General features: G+C 34.4%; 1 protein-coding gene across 5 annotated transcripts in view; it reads right to left on the bottom strand.

Annotated features, from left to right (window-relative positions):
* ACVR2A (activin A receptor type 2A) overlaps nucleotides 1-18,613 on the bottom strand; it is an 87,048-nt gene that overhangs the window by 19,912 nt on the left and 48,523 nt on the right. For 2 of the 5 annotated variants that reach the window (XM_009182177.4, XM_009182178.3), the window contains exons 2-4: nucleotides 14,491-14,698; nucleotides 11,448-11,557; nucleotides 11,102-11,256 (exon numbers count right to left, since the gene is read on the bottom strand). In XM_009182177.4, coding sequence (XP_009180441.1) covers nucleotides 11,102-11,256; nucleotides 11,448-11,557; nucleotides 14,491-14,698 — 473 coding nt within the window. The other 3 variants (XM_009182181.2, XM_021924290.1, XM_009182180.4) reach the window with 3 other exon arrangements.

Below are 18,613 nucleotides of genomic sequence, written 5' to 3'. Positions count from 1 at the left end.
CACTTCCCTTTCATGGAAGACAGAATCATAATGGTGAGACAGAAAAATGTTTCTGGTGGCTATGTGCGTGCACCATAATACACCATGGCAAGAAACTAAGACAGGAAAACAAGATCATCAGAATTAAGTAAAACATAGTGACAGAATATTATCAAACCAAATTGCCCAGCACATCAAGGTGAAGCACTTAAGCAGTGGTAGCCCTGGGAACAAGTAATCACACATCTCACATTCTAAAGACATTCAGACACTGTCAGAGAACACGATTTTCATTTTTCCAGTCATCCCAAAATAGGTTAAGGTCTAAATTTAAAATTAAAAGAAATATCATCACCAGTGGTAGGGAAGCTGAGAATTCCTCCAATGGATGATGGTTATGTTCCCCAGTTTCCAACAGTTCTATAGAGAACAAGAGCACTGACAAAACAGAACTGACAACTCATTTATCTGTACCAGTTGCTTAACTAGTTTTCTTCCTTCTAGATTTCATTCCTGTGATAATGATTCAAGAGTATTTATAATTCATCCAAAAGGCTGAGACAATCCTACTATCAAAACATCTTATCAGTATTCCAGAGTAAAATTAATCCCTTGAAAGAAATACATGCCAACTGAATAACTAGAATATGGTTTCCAAAGGCTCAAGAATCTCTCAGATCTTGTTTAAATACAGGTGTTTTCAGAGATAAAGATGCCACCATACTAGCACTGTGCAAGTAGGTGCTATCCATACATCTTACCAAAAAGTATTTCTCTGCTCAATACATTTCCCAAGAAATGAACATTAGGGTAAGCTATAAAATAACCCAAACTGACACCAAGAACAAGCCTCAAAATATCAACTATGCAACAAAATATGAAGGGTAAAAACAGAATTTAAAAAAACATTCACTTAAGTACACAAATAAATACAAAATAACCACATATATGTTTGCTTAATACACTTCTCAATAAATGAGGATTAGAATAAACAGAGACACCAGCAACAGTCCTGAATGTATAAACTACATGACAAAATAAGAGGGGTAAAGCAAAATTTTTTTAAATGGTCAGGCGTGATAGCTCATACCTATAATCTCAGCATTTTGGGAGGCCAAGGCAGGAGGATCTTTGAACTCAGGAGTTCGAGACCAGTCTAGGCAACATAGGGAGATCCCTTCTCTACAAAAACTTTTTAAAAAATGAGCTGAGCATGGCTGCACATGCCTGTGGTCCCAGCTCCTCGGATGTCTGAGGAGGGAAGACATCTTGAGCCTGGGAGGCTGAGGCTGCAGTGGGCTGAAATCATGCCACTACATTCCAGCCTGGGTGACAGAGCGATACCTCCTCTCCAAAAATAAAAATAAAGTAAAATAAAATGCACTGAAATATACAACTAAGCAAAAAGCAAACAAACTCTTTGGATTCACAACATAGAAAATGTAGCTTGATATTACATACTATCACTGTAGGTAATGGTGAAAATCGAATCTGCATGTTAATATCAAGCTATTGGGTTTGTAGTTTACTTGTTGCTTACCCCTGAGGTGGGGGGGGGGGAAAAACCTGCCAAATATCAGAAAAGAATGAAGAATAGTTTATTCATTCATTCATTCATTCATCCACAAATTTTACTGAGTAACTAGTCTGTGCCAGGCACTGACTAGCCAGGCTCTCATGAAGCTTGCAGTAGTGCAGGGCAGACCTAACCAACAATTCACACTAATAAAAAGGAATTCAGTACCTTCAACATCTGTGAAGAGAAACCTGACTTATAATGACAGGTAAAGTGTAAGAAGATTTCCCTGTGGAGAAGACCCTTGAGAAATGGAGTAAGTACTAGGGGGAAGCAGCTAAGGTGAAAAACAGAGTTGAGACATCTTAGTTTCCTGGCTTATGCAACCAAATGGACAGTGGTTCCATTTACTGAGAACCAGGTTTGTGAGAGACAATCATTACTCGTGAATGGGAAGTGCCTGGAGACATATAAATGGAGATACTTAGCAAACAGATACACAGATCTGGAATACCAAAAAAAAATCTTTCTAGAAAATAGATTTTTTAAACATGTATATGATATGTACTGTAAGTTTTCTTTTACTTACTAGTCAAACCATTCCAAGAAATACCTGTATCTCTGTATCTAGAGAGAGAGAGACTGATTTTTTTCTGGGGGTGGAGATACCTCACTCAACAACTTTTTAGGACTACCAAGACGAATGAAGGTCCTCCTACCCAACTACGTGAAAACTGACAAATTCTGAATTTGTTTCCTCTTAATATCAACTAATTATTTTACATTCTAAGAAATTTTACCATTTTAAATTTTAAAAAGAGTATCCTGCCAAGCAGAATAGAAACAGAATTTATAAATAATACAGTATATGCGAGGACGATGTTTCTGAACTAAGGAAAGCAAGACATACATTAAGAGATTCAACAATATTGACATGTCAATTGCACAGCAATGATTCCATCCAATTAGGTCATCAAAATTCCTCTGTGATTAACTCCTACTTCCTACAGTTTCTCTCATCCTACTCCTCTTGAAAGGAAAGCAAAGAAAGGCCAAGGCAGGTGAAATGAAGATTCTGGATATGTTCCCTAAGAAGTAGAGCACCCCAAGGTAGCCAGCACTGGAGTTAGAAGTCTGAAAGAAACGCAGGCATGCCCATTTTCCTTTCGGGGTTGCTGCTTAAAAGAATCAGGTTTATGACTGGCTACAGAAGTTTATTTTGATTTATTTTCATATCTGTATTCTGCAAGTGTAGCTGAAAAAAACAGAAAGGAGATCATGTTACACATGAATAAATTGTGAGATGGTAAAATGGTCGTTTACCTACAAGGCCACATATAGTCACTATGAAAACTATTTTAAATGTAGTTTATATACTCTGATCTCTTTATTCTACTTTGTTTTTTTTTTTTTTATTTTTGAAACAGAGTCTTGCTCTGTCACCCAGGCTGGAATGCAGTGGCACGGTCTCGGCTCACTGCAAGCTCCGCCTCCCAGGTTCAAGCGATTTCCTGCCTCAGTCTCCCAAGTAGCTGGGATTACAGGTGTGCACCACCATGCCCGGCTAATTTTTGTATTTTTAGTAGAGATGGGGTTTCCCCATGTTGATTTCCCATGTTGGCAAGGCTGGTCTAAAACTCCTGACCTCACTTGATCCGCCCATCTCGGCCTGCTAAAGTGCTGGGATTACAGGTGTAAGCCACCACACCCAGCTCCTGCTTTGGTTTTTTTAATGGACTCCACTTAATTATTTATTAAGCCATTCAATCAATGGGCAATAATCCTTGGATATAAATGCCCAGGCTTTGCCACCCACTAGGGTGACTCTAAGCCAAGTCACTTCATCTATGAGTGCCTCAATTTTCTTATCTATAAAACGGACTTCAAAACTACAATGAGATACCATCTCACACCAGTCAGAATGGCTGATTATTAAAAAGTCAAGAAACAACAGGTGCTGGCAAGGCTGTGGAGAAATAGGAACGCTTTTACACTGTTGGTGGGAATGTAAATTAGTTCAACCATAGTGGAAGACAGAGTGGTGATTCCTCAAGATCTAGAACCAGAAATATCACTTGACCCAGTAATCCCATTACTGGGTATATACCCAAAGGAATATATATTATTCTATTGTAAAGACACGTGCACACGTATGTTTACTGCAGCACTATTCACAACAGCAAAGACATGGAACCAACCCAAATGCCCATCAATGACAGACCGGATAAAGAAAATGTGGTTCATATATACACATGGAATACTATGCAGCCATAAAAAGGAATGAGATCATGTCTTCTGCAGGGACATGGATGAAGCTGGAAGCCATAATCTTCAGCAAGCTAACCCAGGAACAGAAACCCAAACACCACATGTTCTCACTCATAAGTGTGAGCAGAACAATGAGAACACATGGACACAGGGAGGGGAACAACATACACTGGGGCCTGTCAGGGGGCAGCGGAACAAGGGAAGGGGAGCATCAGGACAAATAACTAATGCATGTGGGGCTTAAAACCTAGTTGCCGGGTTGATGGGTGTAGCATACCACCGTGGCATGCACATACCTACGTAACAAACCTGCATGTTCTGTACATGTATCCCAGAATTTAAAGTTAAAAAAAAAAAAAAAAAAACTAAAATAAAATGGACTTGATAAATAGGACAGAACCCCCATGGTACTAACAAATTAAATGAGTTAATATGTGTCATGTGATCTGTATAGTGCCTGACATAATAAAATGAATCTTCTATTGCACTAAGTTAATTTCAAAGTATTAACATACATCAACAATAATTTCAGTAAAAACGATTCTGTTTGAGTTCAATTTTGAAGTCGTTACTCTAATACCAATAACAGTGAATACTTACTGAGCACTTAGCATTAGCTAGGCCACCCACATGTGGCTCCTCTCCCAATCAGTACAGATCTGGAATCAGACATTTTTCCTCCCTTCCTCCAGTCTTTGCCTAAAATTGTTGAAGCAACTCACTTCTTATACTATTTACCCTCCATTTCCAGGCTACAATCAAACAATCATCCTGTGTTACTTCACCTACATATTAACTATAGGCCCCAGAAGGGGAAACAAGTACTGTCCTCGTGCCACTTTTACCATATACACAGCATGGTGCCTGGCACACCACAGGCAATCAAACATTGGGTGAGCAGTTAAGCAAAAACGAAAACCCTGAACAATTTCTAGTTCATCTGCTACAAGCAACTTTAGCTAACAATGGGACGTTTTTCACGTCTATTATCTTAATTAAATATATATATATTTGACAGCAATGAAGTAACTAGGAATGAAAGAACAAGGTCTAGGATGAGGTCCAGGAAATGAAGAACACAGGAAAAAAACAAACACACTTCCTCCTAAATACACATCTCCTTGCCAGAGAAGGAGGATAAATTACATAGTCTGGTCCATATGCACCAATCCATTTGTAAATTGACAGACGAGACCCTGTACAAGCCAAAGAAAACCTGAATTCAAGATTTCAAAATTTAAACAGAAGTCACTTTTAGAAATAAGGTGCATTAATTAATTTTAATGTGCAACTTTACCTTATTTTAAGTTATTGATAAAGGTTTAAAATTTTTTACCTTCTCCCCTTCCTCCCTTTTTGCTTTTGGACATAGAATTTTAGACAATCTCCAACTGGCCTTGTCTGAGCATTTGTAAGTGGAATAAATTATATATGCCTGATGAGAGTAATTTCTTTTGTCAAGTTGCATGTCAAGATAACTTACGACACTTCTCCCCACAATTAAAAGTATATATTAAAGTAAGTTGTAATTTAGGTTACCAATACAAAAATAATCACACACCAAGGCAGGACACAGAACAACATCTATAGTAGCCCTACACTATTTCCCAGACATACACATACAGACACCCACACACACACGAAAGAATGTTCATGCATAAGACAATAGCATTATGTCATATTTTAAACATACTAAAAAAAAAGTTGCAAATATTTGTGAGATATGAGTTCTATCTCTTAGAAACTTAATACAAACTTTAAGCTTAAAAAAACACACTGTACACCTTAAATATATACCATTTTTACCAAAAAATCAAATTTTGGTATTTCATAAGCATATAATAAAACTCCACTACATTTCACTTAAAAACACAAAATTTAATAAACCAAAAGATTAATAATATCAATCTGAAAAGCTGTCCTCCATATACTGTTAAATTAAAAGAAGCCAGTTGTGGAATAGTTTATAGTTTATAAAAAAGAAAACATATATACTCAAAAATATAAGGTTAGAGAAAGGTACCAAGGTATACACACCAATCTGTTAAAAATGATTACTTCAGAAAAGTGACAGAAAAAGGGAAGAGGAGAAAATGATTGTATTTTTTCATACTTCTTTCTGTACAGTTTGTCTTGATACCACAAACATGTATTTATAACTAATTTTTTAATTAGAAGAGAATTTTAAATGAGAGAAAAAGCAGAAGAGAGATGTGTTCATAAACTCCGATCAGTAGTCAACCTATTTCAAGACGTGTTTCTATGAATGTAATATTTATTTTGTAAGTATAACTTGTTATTAGCGTATTAAATACTAAATAAATTTAGTAAATTTCTCCTGCACCCTCCCGCAATAAGGAAGCAGCATACTCTCCTAAATTAACTTGGCAGAAAAATGTTTTCCTACCCTTTCAGATTCTTATTAATTTTAAATACATAAACTCATGTTCAAGAAGAAAATCCTACAAAGCATTTTCACAGATGGCTTGGTTTCTCAGTGGATAGTAATCTGACATAGCATGAAATGACAACCTATTATTACTTTAATGTTAAGGTCAAAAAGATTATTTTGTATGCCTAAATTAGGTATCCCAAAGCTTTAGTCTTTATCAGACCCACACCTAGACAAACTATCATAAAGTAAGGATTGAACAGGCTGATGTTATTTAAGAAAGAATTAATTTTCAATACTGAAGCACTACTTATATAGCCTTTAAAAGTAAACAAGAAGCTAACATCGTGCCTTGTTAAAGGCAGGTCATTTCTAACCGTTAAAATTCTTTTTCTTATCAAGTGGTATTTTATCAGCACAAATATAGATCTTATAAGCAGGAAACAAGCTCACGTACAGTTATGAAAGCGGCGCCATTTTACTGAAACTGCATTAGCTCTAACCACAATAAGACTTTTTAATAATAGAGTCTATCAATTCCCTCATATTCATGACTCACTGTCACTAGAAAAACCAGTTTGCATTCAGTTTACTCAATGCATATTATAAAAGCATCTTCCTATAAGTGGGAAGATAGTTTCAGCACAGGCAAAAGAAAAGTGACCTGGGTAATGAAAACAGATAGGATGCTTTGTCTGTGATTACAGAAAGAACTAAATAATGTCATTCTCTTATAAATGCCTGAAATACTTCAACTTATTTTACAGCCCCCGGCAAAATCATGGCCTCAAGATTTCTCTCAAGGCAAAGCCCTAAAGGACCTGAATGTTTATTAAAGGAATCCCTGGACATACTACATTATTATCTCAGTATAATTCCAAATGCAACAAACTCAATTCAGCAATTCAGCACTTACTGAATGATTATTACATACAAATACTGTGTAACACACAGCAGTAATTACAATATATACCTCATTTTCAAGAGTCTTACAATCTACTGGGAGAACAAAACACATTATCAGCCCTTCTCAACTGGGGTTATTTATCTGAATGACAAATGAAAGAAGGACCCAAGCACTATTTTCTCAAATCTCTCAAGGATGGATTACAACTAATACAATGCTAGATGCATATGACAGATGTCTTGGGGTGTAATGGTAAGAAAGCACCAAAAGACAAAGAGAGTATGGAAGACCACATGTCATGCTCCAAACTTGGTATTCTTTGCTGTGGCTCACTGAGAGTCCACACATATTTTAAGCACATAAGTAACATAATCAAACATGTAAAATGCTCTTTTGGCAATAGTACAGATGAAGGGAGAGAAATGGAAGCAAGAAACCCAACTATGAGATTATAGAAATAATCTTAGCCTTAGGAGTAATAATGTCCTGAACTACAATAGGATCAATCAGGATGAAAAGGCAAATGAACAGGATTTGGTAAATGACAGAGGCAAGAATAGTTGTCTCCAAGACTTTCATCCAGGATGAACAAGAATAAAGTGATACCATGCAACTATGATAGAAATATAGGACTTAGAAAAAAAAAAAAAAAAAACAACCAGCAAACTGCTTTTCTCTATGCCTTCAACTGTGCTAAATTTATTCCAGAATTTGTATTTTTATTGGTTATTAGGAACCATAATGAAAGACCAGATTTTAAAGTACTTAAACCCCTACACCACTTCTTCAGGATAAAATACTCACACAACCAGGAAAAAATCTGAACAATTTAATGTCATAGAGATAAAGAATCCCTCACCTAACTGCCAGAATCAGCTTACTAGTAATGAGAACAATGTCTTACAACAGACCAGTTCATTTACAAACCATCCTTTAGCCAAAGCTTTGAGGAAAAGTCTCCCTAAGAAAAAGAATGGCAAATGTTATGGCACTGTCTAAAAGCACTTAAAGAATCCAGAGGAAGAATGTTCCAAAACTCTATGGCAAGACTGTAAGATCTTTTCCTAACTGGTATGGAATTAAAGTTGAAATATGGGGACATGAATATGGGGTGAAATACAGAAGTCACCTTAAGACTTCGAATCTCTCTCCTACTTCTCCTACCCTTCGAAAAAGTCTTAATAGGAATTGGCAGTATCAACTCGAGCACAGAAATTTTTATCTACAATCCAATCACATGTTTATAAACTCTATTCTAAAAACGGTCATCAACCCTATTCCAAAATGTACTTTAGAATTTTTGGAAATTTTTAATGGAAAACACATGAATATGCCCTTCTATATATCTATGACTTCTTTACTTCTCTTTTTGTCCTATGTGAGACAATGTTAATATAAGATGATGTTATTCCTCATTTTAGTAGTCATACAAACTATTCAATATCCAAAAGTAGGAAAATAAATTAGCCTACAGGATGATTTTGAGATAGCAGAAAAGTTGACTGAATTATATGAAACAAAAGGCATTTGCTTTCTGAAAAAAGCAGCAGAACAGCCTAAGTAATAAGAACAAAGCTTTGGTGACAAAGAGTCCTTGGGTCAGATTTTTCTATCTATAAAATGGAGATTTACTACATAAACAAGTCTGTGAGATAAAAGTAAATTAGTGTTTTCCATACCCGGCTGGTCACCAGAATCACCTGGGAAGCTTATTAAAAACATACCATCCCATGCCCCATTCCATACTTTCAGGAGTGTGGTCCCAAAATTTGTATTTTTTAACAAACTCCAAAGATGGTATCAGTCTTACAACTTGGAAATCACTGAAAAAAAAAATTTTATGCTTTTTATATGTTCCTATATAATTTACATCTTTATGTATAATGTAACTTAACAGCGCCCTAGTACACTGTAAAATGTTCAATAAATGCTTTATGTAATTATTATTTTGAAATAGGAGATAAAACTAAGCCTTTTGTAACATCATGGCCACGAAGTGGTCTTGCAGAACAGTTCGCATAAACCTCTCAGCAAAAACAAGACTTGAAGCACGAAACCATACTGCTTCAGAGACTGCGAGAGATGACAAAAGTGAAGTTTCACACTGATGACAACGCCCCTTTTCCACAACATAGTTTATGACAGAAGGAAAGCATAAAGTCAGGCCTGTCTTGTATTTTTCATACCAAAGCTTGATCACACAAGGTCACTCTATCACAAAATCTTTACATTTCTTCCTTATTTTTCAGATATTCATACAAATTCATATAAACTCATGACAGAGCATGTAAGTACTAAATAAATGTGTACAGTAACTTTAACCATAACAAACAGCTAAAACCCACAGAGATGTACGAATACTCACAGGAAATCCCTGGTTCTTATTTATGAATAACATCAATCCTTTTTAAAAGCCCAAACCCTTAAATTATTTAGTATTTCTTAAAAACTGACCACATACATAGGATATAAAGACCTTTAAGAAAAGCCTTAAGCACATTTTTGCAACAATACTGTATACAGATCAGTGTTATCTATAAGATTACATTTTAAAACTCCTTCTATAAAAACCATAACAAATTTATTTATAAATGTGGTTTCCAGCTTGTTTCTATCATATCACAGATCTGGAAAATTCAGGAAACTATTATAATAATGAATAATCTCTCTTCTAAATTTTGATACTAAAACAAATTTTTTTAGAAGTTATCACTGACAGAAGGTAAGAGTGTATTCTATGGTCATTTGAAGTAGACTACATAGACTATGTACTAAAACTTTTTATTTTAAAACACTTTTAGGAAATGATTCTTAATGAACACAAACTTAGTTACTAATGTTTAAAAGTTACAATACTCAAGGTGTACAAAATAATGTTCACCTAATTACCAAACACGGTATTTTACCTTTGGGTTTATTTCTCTATATACACATCTTACAAAGATTATGGGAATCCATGATCTAATGCTAACAGAGTGCTGCAAGCACTGAGAAATAAGTGTGTTACATAAACAAAGCTTAGAGGGAAGGAGTTGTTTTGGTCACTAAATTATAGTACTTTACCATTTTCTTTTATCAAGTTTTAACCATTAATCCTTCTGGTATTAAAGAAGCAAAGTTACACCAAGAGATCCAGAAGGCTGAGGTAATGTGATCTTAAGAGTTGAAAGAAACACAGTAACTACTAGAATTCAGAGATGTCTCAAGCAAGTAAAACCGAAAGTTATCAGCTTTCATAGGCCTGTAGAATCCTAACTACTTCCATGAAAAGTCCTTATAAATACCAGACCTGCACAAAGTGTCTACATGATAAGAGAATGCAGAAAATTTAATGAATTTAATCCGATTACCCTCCACACCTATATTTCCAGAAATATTTGGGGTGTGGTGTGTGACAATCAAGAGCCTTAAAAAAGTTTTTAGTCTTCAGTACACACTTGATATGAGGCAACCAAAAAAAATACTTGATCTACAAAAATACTTGATCTACCAACAACATATGGTAAGGAAGGTTACTTTTCTGCTCCCCTTCCCTTAAAAAACATCTTTATGGATGTATCTTCCTGAAGCCTTTATGAAACCTCTCTTTTCTATACTTTTTTGGTTACCTTCCTGGGTCTATCCCCATGGATAAAATGTTTTGCCAAGTGGTCTTGAAAAAGACACAGAAATTTAGAAACGGGGGAGGGGACAGAGGGCAAAGACAGGGTTATGATTTAACGTCTCCATCATAAACGACTTCTAAAGAAGCAAAGCAGGTTAATACTGAAAAGTATTAGCATGAAAGTAAAACTCTCCAAAGAGGAACAGAAATGCAAATACCCCTTCATTCTACTAGACCTCAACCCTAAAGTGAGAAAAGTTTAGGACACGGTACATTAATAAGCTTGCAAAGTTAGCTAGACTTCTCATGACAATAAACATTAAAAAATTAACTCCAAAGCAAAATAATTTGTAACAAGTTAATGGGTTTCACCACAGTAATATTTCTCAAAAATATAAAATTTAAAACACTACAAAGTACAAGACAATAACTTACTTGAGTTGGAACAAGCACGGGAGGGTAGGCCATCTTGTGATGCCTGTACACCCAAAATGCACAAATGACAATCCCCGCAATTAACATAAGTGGCACCAAGGAATAGAGCAGGATGTTGTAATAGGGTGGCTTAGGTGTAACTGGATTTGAAGTGGCTGTGGAAAAGGGGGGGAAAAATAACTCAGATTTGGTCTACAAAATTCTATAATAAATATTTGTCATAGTCTCAAATTTTGGGGGAAAAGAAGAATATGAAGAGGTGGGGGTAAATTATTCCATCAACACAAATATATTTTGTTTCCAATCTACAGTTAAGCAAACCTATGTATTTTCCCTGTGAACTTACGCTGTGTGACTTCCATCTCCGGAAAATAAGAAAACTTTTCATTACACATATTGCCCTCACAGCAACAAAAATATACTTCAGGGCTGTCTTTTTTTTCTACACAATCAGTCCTGTAAATAAGCAGAGAAAAAATAATTAAAATCAATATTATTATACTGACCCTACAACAGGTGTTTTTATTCTGCAATAAAATAAATTAGTCATTTATATTCAACTTCAAGATACATATTAATATCTAATAATTCTTAAAAACCAAAAATATTCCTGGATTCCTGTTACTAAATCTCTTTAGAAAAAAAAAATCAACGACTGACTTTATAACAATCACATTGACTATTAGAGACTATCGCTGTACTTTGGTTTTTAATGAGCAACCTAAGGCAAGCATCTTTTTTTATTTTTTTAATTATTAGAAAAGCTTGAAGAGGACATAAAGTCAATGAGACAATTTGGTCTAAGAGCGCTTTTGCTCACAGGAAATATAGCGTTCCCATTTTGTGAATACAAAAACTGAAAACTATATATAAAACTGTGTATGTATACATATAAATACATACACACATGCTAAATGATAAAAGCTCATATCTCATGGGTGAAACATTTCAACATCAGAAACCCCAACTAGGCTGAGGAATTAATACTGTCATTGTTTTTTAGAGTGTAGATTTAAATTCCCTGAATGCAATGAACAGGGTTGAGATGAGCAGTAAGTAGAAAAAAAACATGTAACAATAATTATATAGCAGCTACTAACTCAAACTGATTAGAATTACACCAAAAAAATAAAAATAAAGTAGCCTTCTACATAGGAGCTTAAGTCATGAAAAGACCTGGATTTAGCCTTTAGAACAAATCCTAATCACCCACTAATAAACAGCTAAACCTATTTAAAAAAAAATCAACATCAGATGAACTTACAGTGTATCTTAAAAACAAACTGAACTTTTCTGATAGTTGTCAGAATAATAATGTAGAATTTAATTCTTAAGTGAAAAGCTGAAGAAATTTCAGGGAGATAGGAGGTTTAACAAAATCAAACTAAAATATACTCAACATCAACATCTATTTGGCAGGAGGTTTTTAAAGACGAATGAAAGCTAAATGTTAACAATTTATAAAGAGAAATATATAAATTTAAAAACTGATATTTAAAATCATGTCTCAAATTACAACAGATTAACATGATTACTTAGCCTAATTAATTCAATAAAGTTACTTTTCACCATTCAATTTCATTCTTCTTTTATCATTTTCTTTTCTTCCACACTTTGACAATTCTTCAATCTTCTTTTCCTCTTACTTCTCACTATCCTATTTGTTTTCAATCAAATTTAGAGTATAAAAACAAAAATTTTATAGTTTAAAATTAGCATTTAACCTCCAGACACAAAGGTAGTATACTAATTACCATTCCAAGAGCAAGTATTTGCAATGAATAACACACTTGCAGACTCCAGTGAAAATGGCTCACTACTCTTTTCGGCACTATCGAGTCTCACATAGCTGGAGTATTGTCTTTAGGTAAAGAGCAAAGCAGTTTTCTACTACAAAAAAGAATAGGAATCCCTGATTCCAACTAAATGATAAAAAACAGTTTAGGATAAAGATGATTCCCAAACTTTTTTCCCCAATTTCTTCCTGTTTACCTTTCATAACAGCACATATCACTCGACCACTTCTGTTAGTAGAGGCTGATAATCAGAAATGCAGCTAAAACATATAAGTACATAGAAATAATCCCTGGAAAATTCTCATACTTAGAAGGACATCCTAAATACGAAATATATATCTAAATCTAAATGACTGTGTTGTAATTTCTCATGAAAAGTGTAGTTAATCTAATTTTCAAGGGCTTATTCAATGCATTTTGCTCTTAGTCACATATAGCTCATCAAACACAGATTCCAGGTTATCAACTGAGGCTCCCAAAAGTGATCCAGAAGTATCTAGTGTTCACTGTATACAGCAGTACTCTCTGGCTCCAAAATGTCTGTTTATCTGGGACTTTACAGCTTCTGCCTGTCTTCAGCACCTACCCACAGCAGAAATCCTGTGGCCCAGGCAGTGAACGGATCACCCTAACTGCTATGGGACGCCATACAGAAAGATCACAGGCAGTCAATAACATGACCACTGTATTTTACTTCCAGTACAGAGTAAAGCAATTTAAACAAGTATGTAGTTTGAGGACTGTGTTAGTTCTGATGAAATTTTGAACGTCAAGTTAAAAAGTCTCTTGGGGTAGACCACGCATGGTGGCTCACATCTGTAATCCCAGCACTTTGGGAGGCCGAGGCAGGTGGATAACCTGAGATCAGGAGTGCGAGACCTGCCTGACCAACATGGAGAAACCCTGTCTCTACTAAAAATACACAACTAGCCGGGCATGGTGGCGGATGCCTGTAATACCAGCTGCTTGGGAGTCTGAGGCAGGAGAATCACTTGAATCCGGGAGGCGAAGGTCACGGTGAGCTAAGATTGCACCATTGCACTCCAGCCTGGGCAACAAGAGCAAAACTCCGTCTCCGAAAAAAAAAAAAAGTCTCTTAGGGTAAAGAGCGAAGGGCCTACTTTGCAAGAAAAAAAAAGGAAAAAAATGTAGAAAGATAAATTTCTTCCAGATACATAAAGAAGGAAACTGAAAGAAAATTAAACACATGATTAAGTTTTATTCTTCTTGAGGATAGATTTTCAACAGATAAACTCTTTTAAAGTAATTTTTTAAATGTTTTCCTTAAAAAACTAGCATTTTAAAAGTTTATAATCCTAACAACATTGGGGAAAATGGTTTTTATTTCAGAGTTCTCACTACCTGGTAGATTATTCAAAATATATCAAAGATAAAACATAAATATGCCATGTTTATTTTATTACTTTAAAATATACTGTCATTAGAGCATGTTATAATATTCTTTATACTCCCATTTTTAAAAAAGCAAGACACATTTAAGGGAAAATTCATGCACTGATCTTTCCCCTTTCAAAAAGGGGGGAAGGATGAAAATTACTCAGTACTACCATAAAATCTTAAATGCGTTCTTACCTGTCATAGCAGTTGATATCATCCAGCCAACAACCTTGTTTCACTATTTCAATGGAACCAGAAATATTCTTCCAGGTAGCAAAACAATGTCGCCGTTTATCTTTGTCACCATAACACGGTTCAACACCAGTTTGATTGGTTCTGTCTTTTTCCCAATTAGCATTAAAGAAAAGACACTCCTGAGTTTCTGATCTACCAAGTATAGCACCTATAAGATAATAAAAACAACAATATAACCACATTAGCTCTTAAAATAAAAGACTGTTTCCCAAGATAGCAACTCCAGGTATTCCTAAAGTGTCAATAATTTACTGTCTTCCCACTTAAAACTTTGGGTTAAGGTTTACAGGTTAATCCCTGTACTTTAAATATAAAAATCGCCATTATATAATAGGAAATAACCATACATATTACAATATTTCTCTGAACACCAGTTTCACTTCACTTGAGAATGTCCTTGATGAAAAGCCACCGAAATTATTAATTTTATTAAACCTTGGCCCTTGAGCAGACTACTTTTTAATATTGTATGGGACAAAAACCAAGCAAACATAACTCTGCTGCCTAGTGAATACAGCTGACCCCCAACAACTCAGGAGTAAGGACCACTGACTTTGCACACAAACAAAAATCAGTGTGTAACTTGTGACTCCCCAAAAACTTTCCCAATAGACTACCGTTAACCAGGCGCTTTACCAATAGCATCAACAGTTGATTAACACATATTATCTATGTTATAATATTATATACTATATTCTTACACTAAAGCTAAAGAAAAGACAAGGTTATTTTTAAAATAAGGAAGAGAAAATACATTTACAGTACTGAACTGTGCTTATCGAGACCATAAGTTTACATCTTCTGTTCACAAAATAAATCATAAAATACATTTACAGTACTGAACTATATTTATCAATACCATAAGTTCATGTCTTCTGTTCACAAAATAAATCATAAATGGCAACCACAGCTGCAGACCTCAATCTATGGTATGTATCAAACAATTCCACTTTTTCTTGTAATGTCAAGACTTTTCTCTTCTTAGGATCAATTCCAATATCACCAGTGGCACTCTGTATGGGTCCCATGGTGTTATTCAAGGTTCACGGTACTGCACTAAACACAATGAAAAATATGCTAGAACCGCAAGAGATCACTTTTGACTGCGATATACAATTTACTGGAGAGAGAAACTGCTCAAGCTGAGATGATTAGCATCATATGGTGTTTTAAGTAGATATTCGCAACACTTGAGCTCACCGCAACAGCAACAGGAGGCAGCTATGAAATTATTACAGTAGTACAGTGTGTACTACAGTTAATTTTATGCAATTATAATTTAATACTGTATCTTTACATTTATTTACAATTCTCTCAACTGCAAACTGTGCCATATATGGTCTGTAAGTGTGTGTGTGTGTGTGTGTGTGTGTGTGTGTGTAAGTTTTTTGATACATTTTAACTTTTTATAATAGATTTGTGTATATTTTATGGTAGTAAATGATAAAAGACTGGTTTATACATATATTTTATGCATTCATGACATATATCTAACTTTTTCTTAATTTTTTCAATACTTCTAGGCTACAAAGTTCATTTGTGAGTTTTTTCAAATTGTCCCAAATCTCCAAAGCCTTTTTCAACATATTTATTGAAAAAAATCCACATATGTGTAGACTGACACAATTAAGACCCTTGTTATTCAAGGATCAACTATACAATGGTTGCCTCAAGAAAAAGCCCACGTATGACTGAATTGTAAACTAACAAACTATGGCTGTTTAGACTTGGGTATCTGACAGGCATGTTCTCAAAAGTAAACCAAGTGAACCTGTGACTCCAAGAAAAGCAACTAACAAGTATGCATTTCCAATGATAAAATTTAAGTTTTCAAGCAAAAATTAAAATTTTGAAAATTTTTATCTACTACCATCAGCAGTAGGCGATGGTGTCAACCTTTCCAATAGTCAAAGAATTTTCTGATGAGATCAGTGGTGATATTAATAAATGTGACTTTTAAATATTGAATAATGAAATGTGACAGTATTCAGAAAGTCTACATAATTCAGAGAAACAATATTTTCCAAATAAATTGTGATATTACAAAAGTATTCATGGGTTTAAAAAAAATCCACTCAATGTGCATGACAAAGCAGATTTTAATGTTACAAAAGACGAAAAGTTCATCAATGGCTTCAACTTCCCCACTGCAACTAGCATTTACAAAATTATGTCTTGCCTTACCTGAAAAACAAGAAAACTGGAATACCCAAAATAATTCTGAAAAAGTACAAAGGAGAATTCATACTTACTAATTTTAAGACTTACTATAAAACTTCAGGAATAAAAACAGTATGGTTATAGTGAAAAGACAGATACATGTATCAATGGGACAGAACAGAGAATCCAGAAATAGTCCCACATATAAATGGTCAATTGATGTAGAGAAAAGATGTCAAGGTAATTCAATAGAAAAATGATAGTCATGGCAACCACAGATGCTGGAGCAACTGAATATCCATATGCAGAAAGAAAAAACAAAAAGCTTCAACCCATATATCACGCCATATACAAAAATTAATTCTAAACATATCACAGACCTAAAATAATACCTAAAACTATTAAACTTTCAAAAGAAAAAATGAAAAATCTTTGTGACCTTGAATTATCAAAGATTTCTTAGAACAACACATATGACCTACAAAAGAAAGAACTGATAAACTGAATCTCACTAAAATGAAAACTTCTACTCTTTGAAGGCTAAGGGGACGAAAAAAGTCCCAGACTGGAAGAAAATACTTGCAAAACACATTTCTAAAAAAGGACTGATACTCAGAAAATATAAAGCCTCTTACAAGTCAATCACAGGAAAAAACACTGTCCAATTATTTAAATGGGCAAAATATTCAAATAGGTCCTTTGCCAAAGAGCAAAGAATAAAAATTTTTTTTTGAAAAAAGCTACTCAATATTATGAATCATCAGGGAAAAGCAAACTAAAACTACAATGAAATACTAACACTAATTCGAATGACTAAAACAAAACAAAAACACAAATGGACAATATCAAGTATTGCTGAACATGTGAGCAACTAGAACTTTCACATATTAGTGGTGGCAGAGCAAAATGGCCCAGCCACTTTGGAAAACAGCTTTACAGCTTCTTAAAGTTAAAACACACACCTGCCCTACTACCCAGCAATCACACGTGTAGATACCCACGTAAGAGATAAAAACGTAAGTCCATGTAAAAATCTGTACATGACTGTTCACAGTGGCTTTACTGATAATCTCCGAAAACTAAAAACACTCCGACATCCATCAATGATGAATAGATAAGCAAACATCCATACAATAATAAAGGAATGAACTAGTGATACCTACAACAAAATGGATGAATCTCAAACATTATGCTAAGTGAAAGCAGACACACTCAAAAGGCTGCCCTGTAGGATTCCATTTACACGATATTCTGGAAAAGGCACAAATATAGGGACAGAAATCAGCTCAGAGATTGCCAGAAGCTGGGAGTGAGGGAAAGGGAGGTGATTACAAAAGGGCATGAGGAAACTTTGTGGGATGAAGGAAATGGGAACACCACGCCTTGACTGGGGTATATTATGATTGTATAATATGTATGTTTCATATATTCTCATCAAAACTTATGGAATTGTATATCTAAAAAAGCACATTTTATTCTATGTAAATTGACTTCAAAAAAAACAATAGAAAAGAAACTGCCATATCTTGAGTTATGGTATGATATCAAAGAAACACACCCATATCTTAAAAAACATTATTAAAATACTCTTACTTTTTTTCTAACTATGTATCTATGTATGACCAGATTTCCTTCATATGCTTCAATCAAAATAACATATCACAACAAACTGAATGGAGAAACAGATACAATAATCCAGTTTTCTTCTACTACGACAATCATTAAGAGATTGTAAAAATTTTACTAATTATTTTGTTTCGGAAAATATTTTTCATAAAAACTTGTTCTTTACTAACATAACGGATTACTGTTATTTTATATAAGTTAATATTTAAACATTTTCTTTAATTTCTGATATGGTAAATATTGATATATATCACTCATATTTTTTTGAAGTTTTGGG

Source organism: Papio anubis, chromosome 10 (assembly GCF_008728515.1).
Source record: "Papio anubis isolate 15944 chromosome 10, Panubis1.0, whole genome shotgun sequence".
Lineage (NCBI taxonomy): Eukaryota > Metazoa > Chordata > Mammalia > Primates > Cercopithecidae > Papio > Papio anubis.
This window is presented reverse-complemented; position numbering and strand designations above follow the sequence as displayed.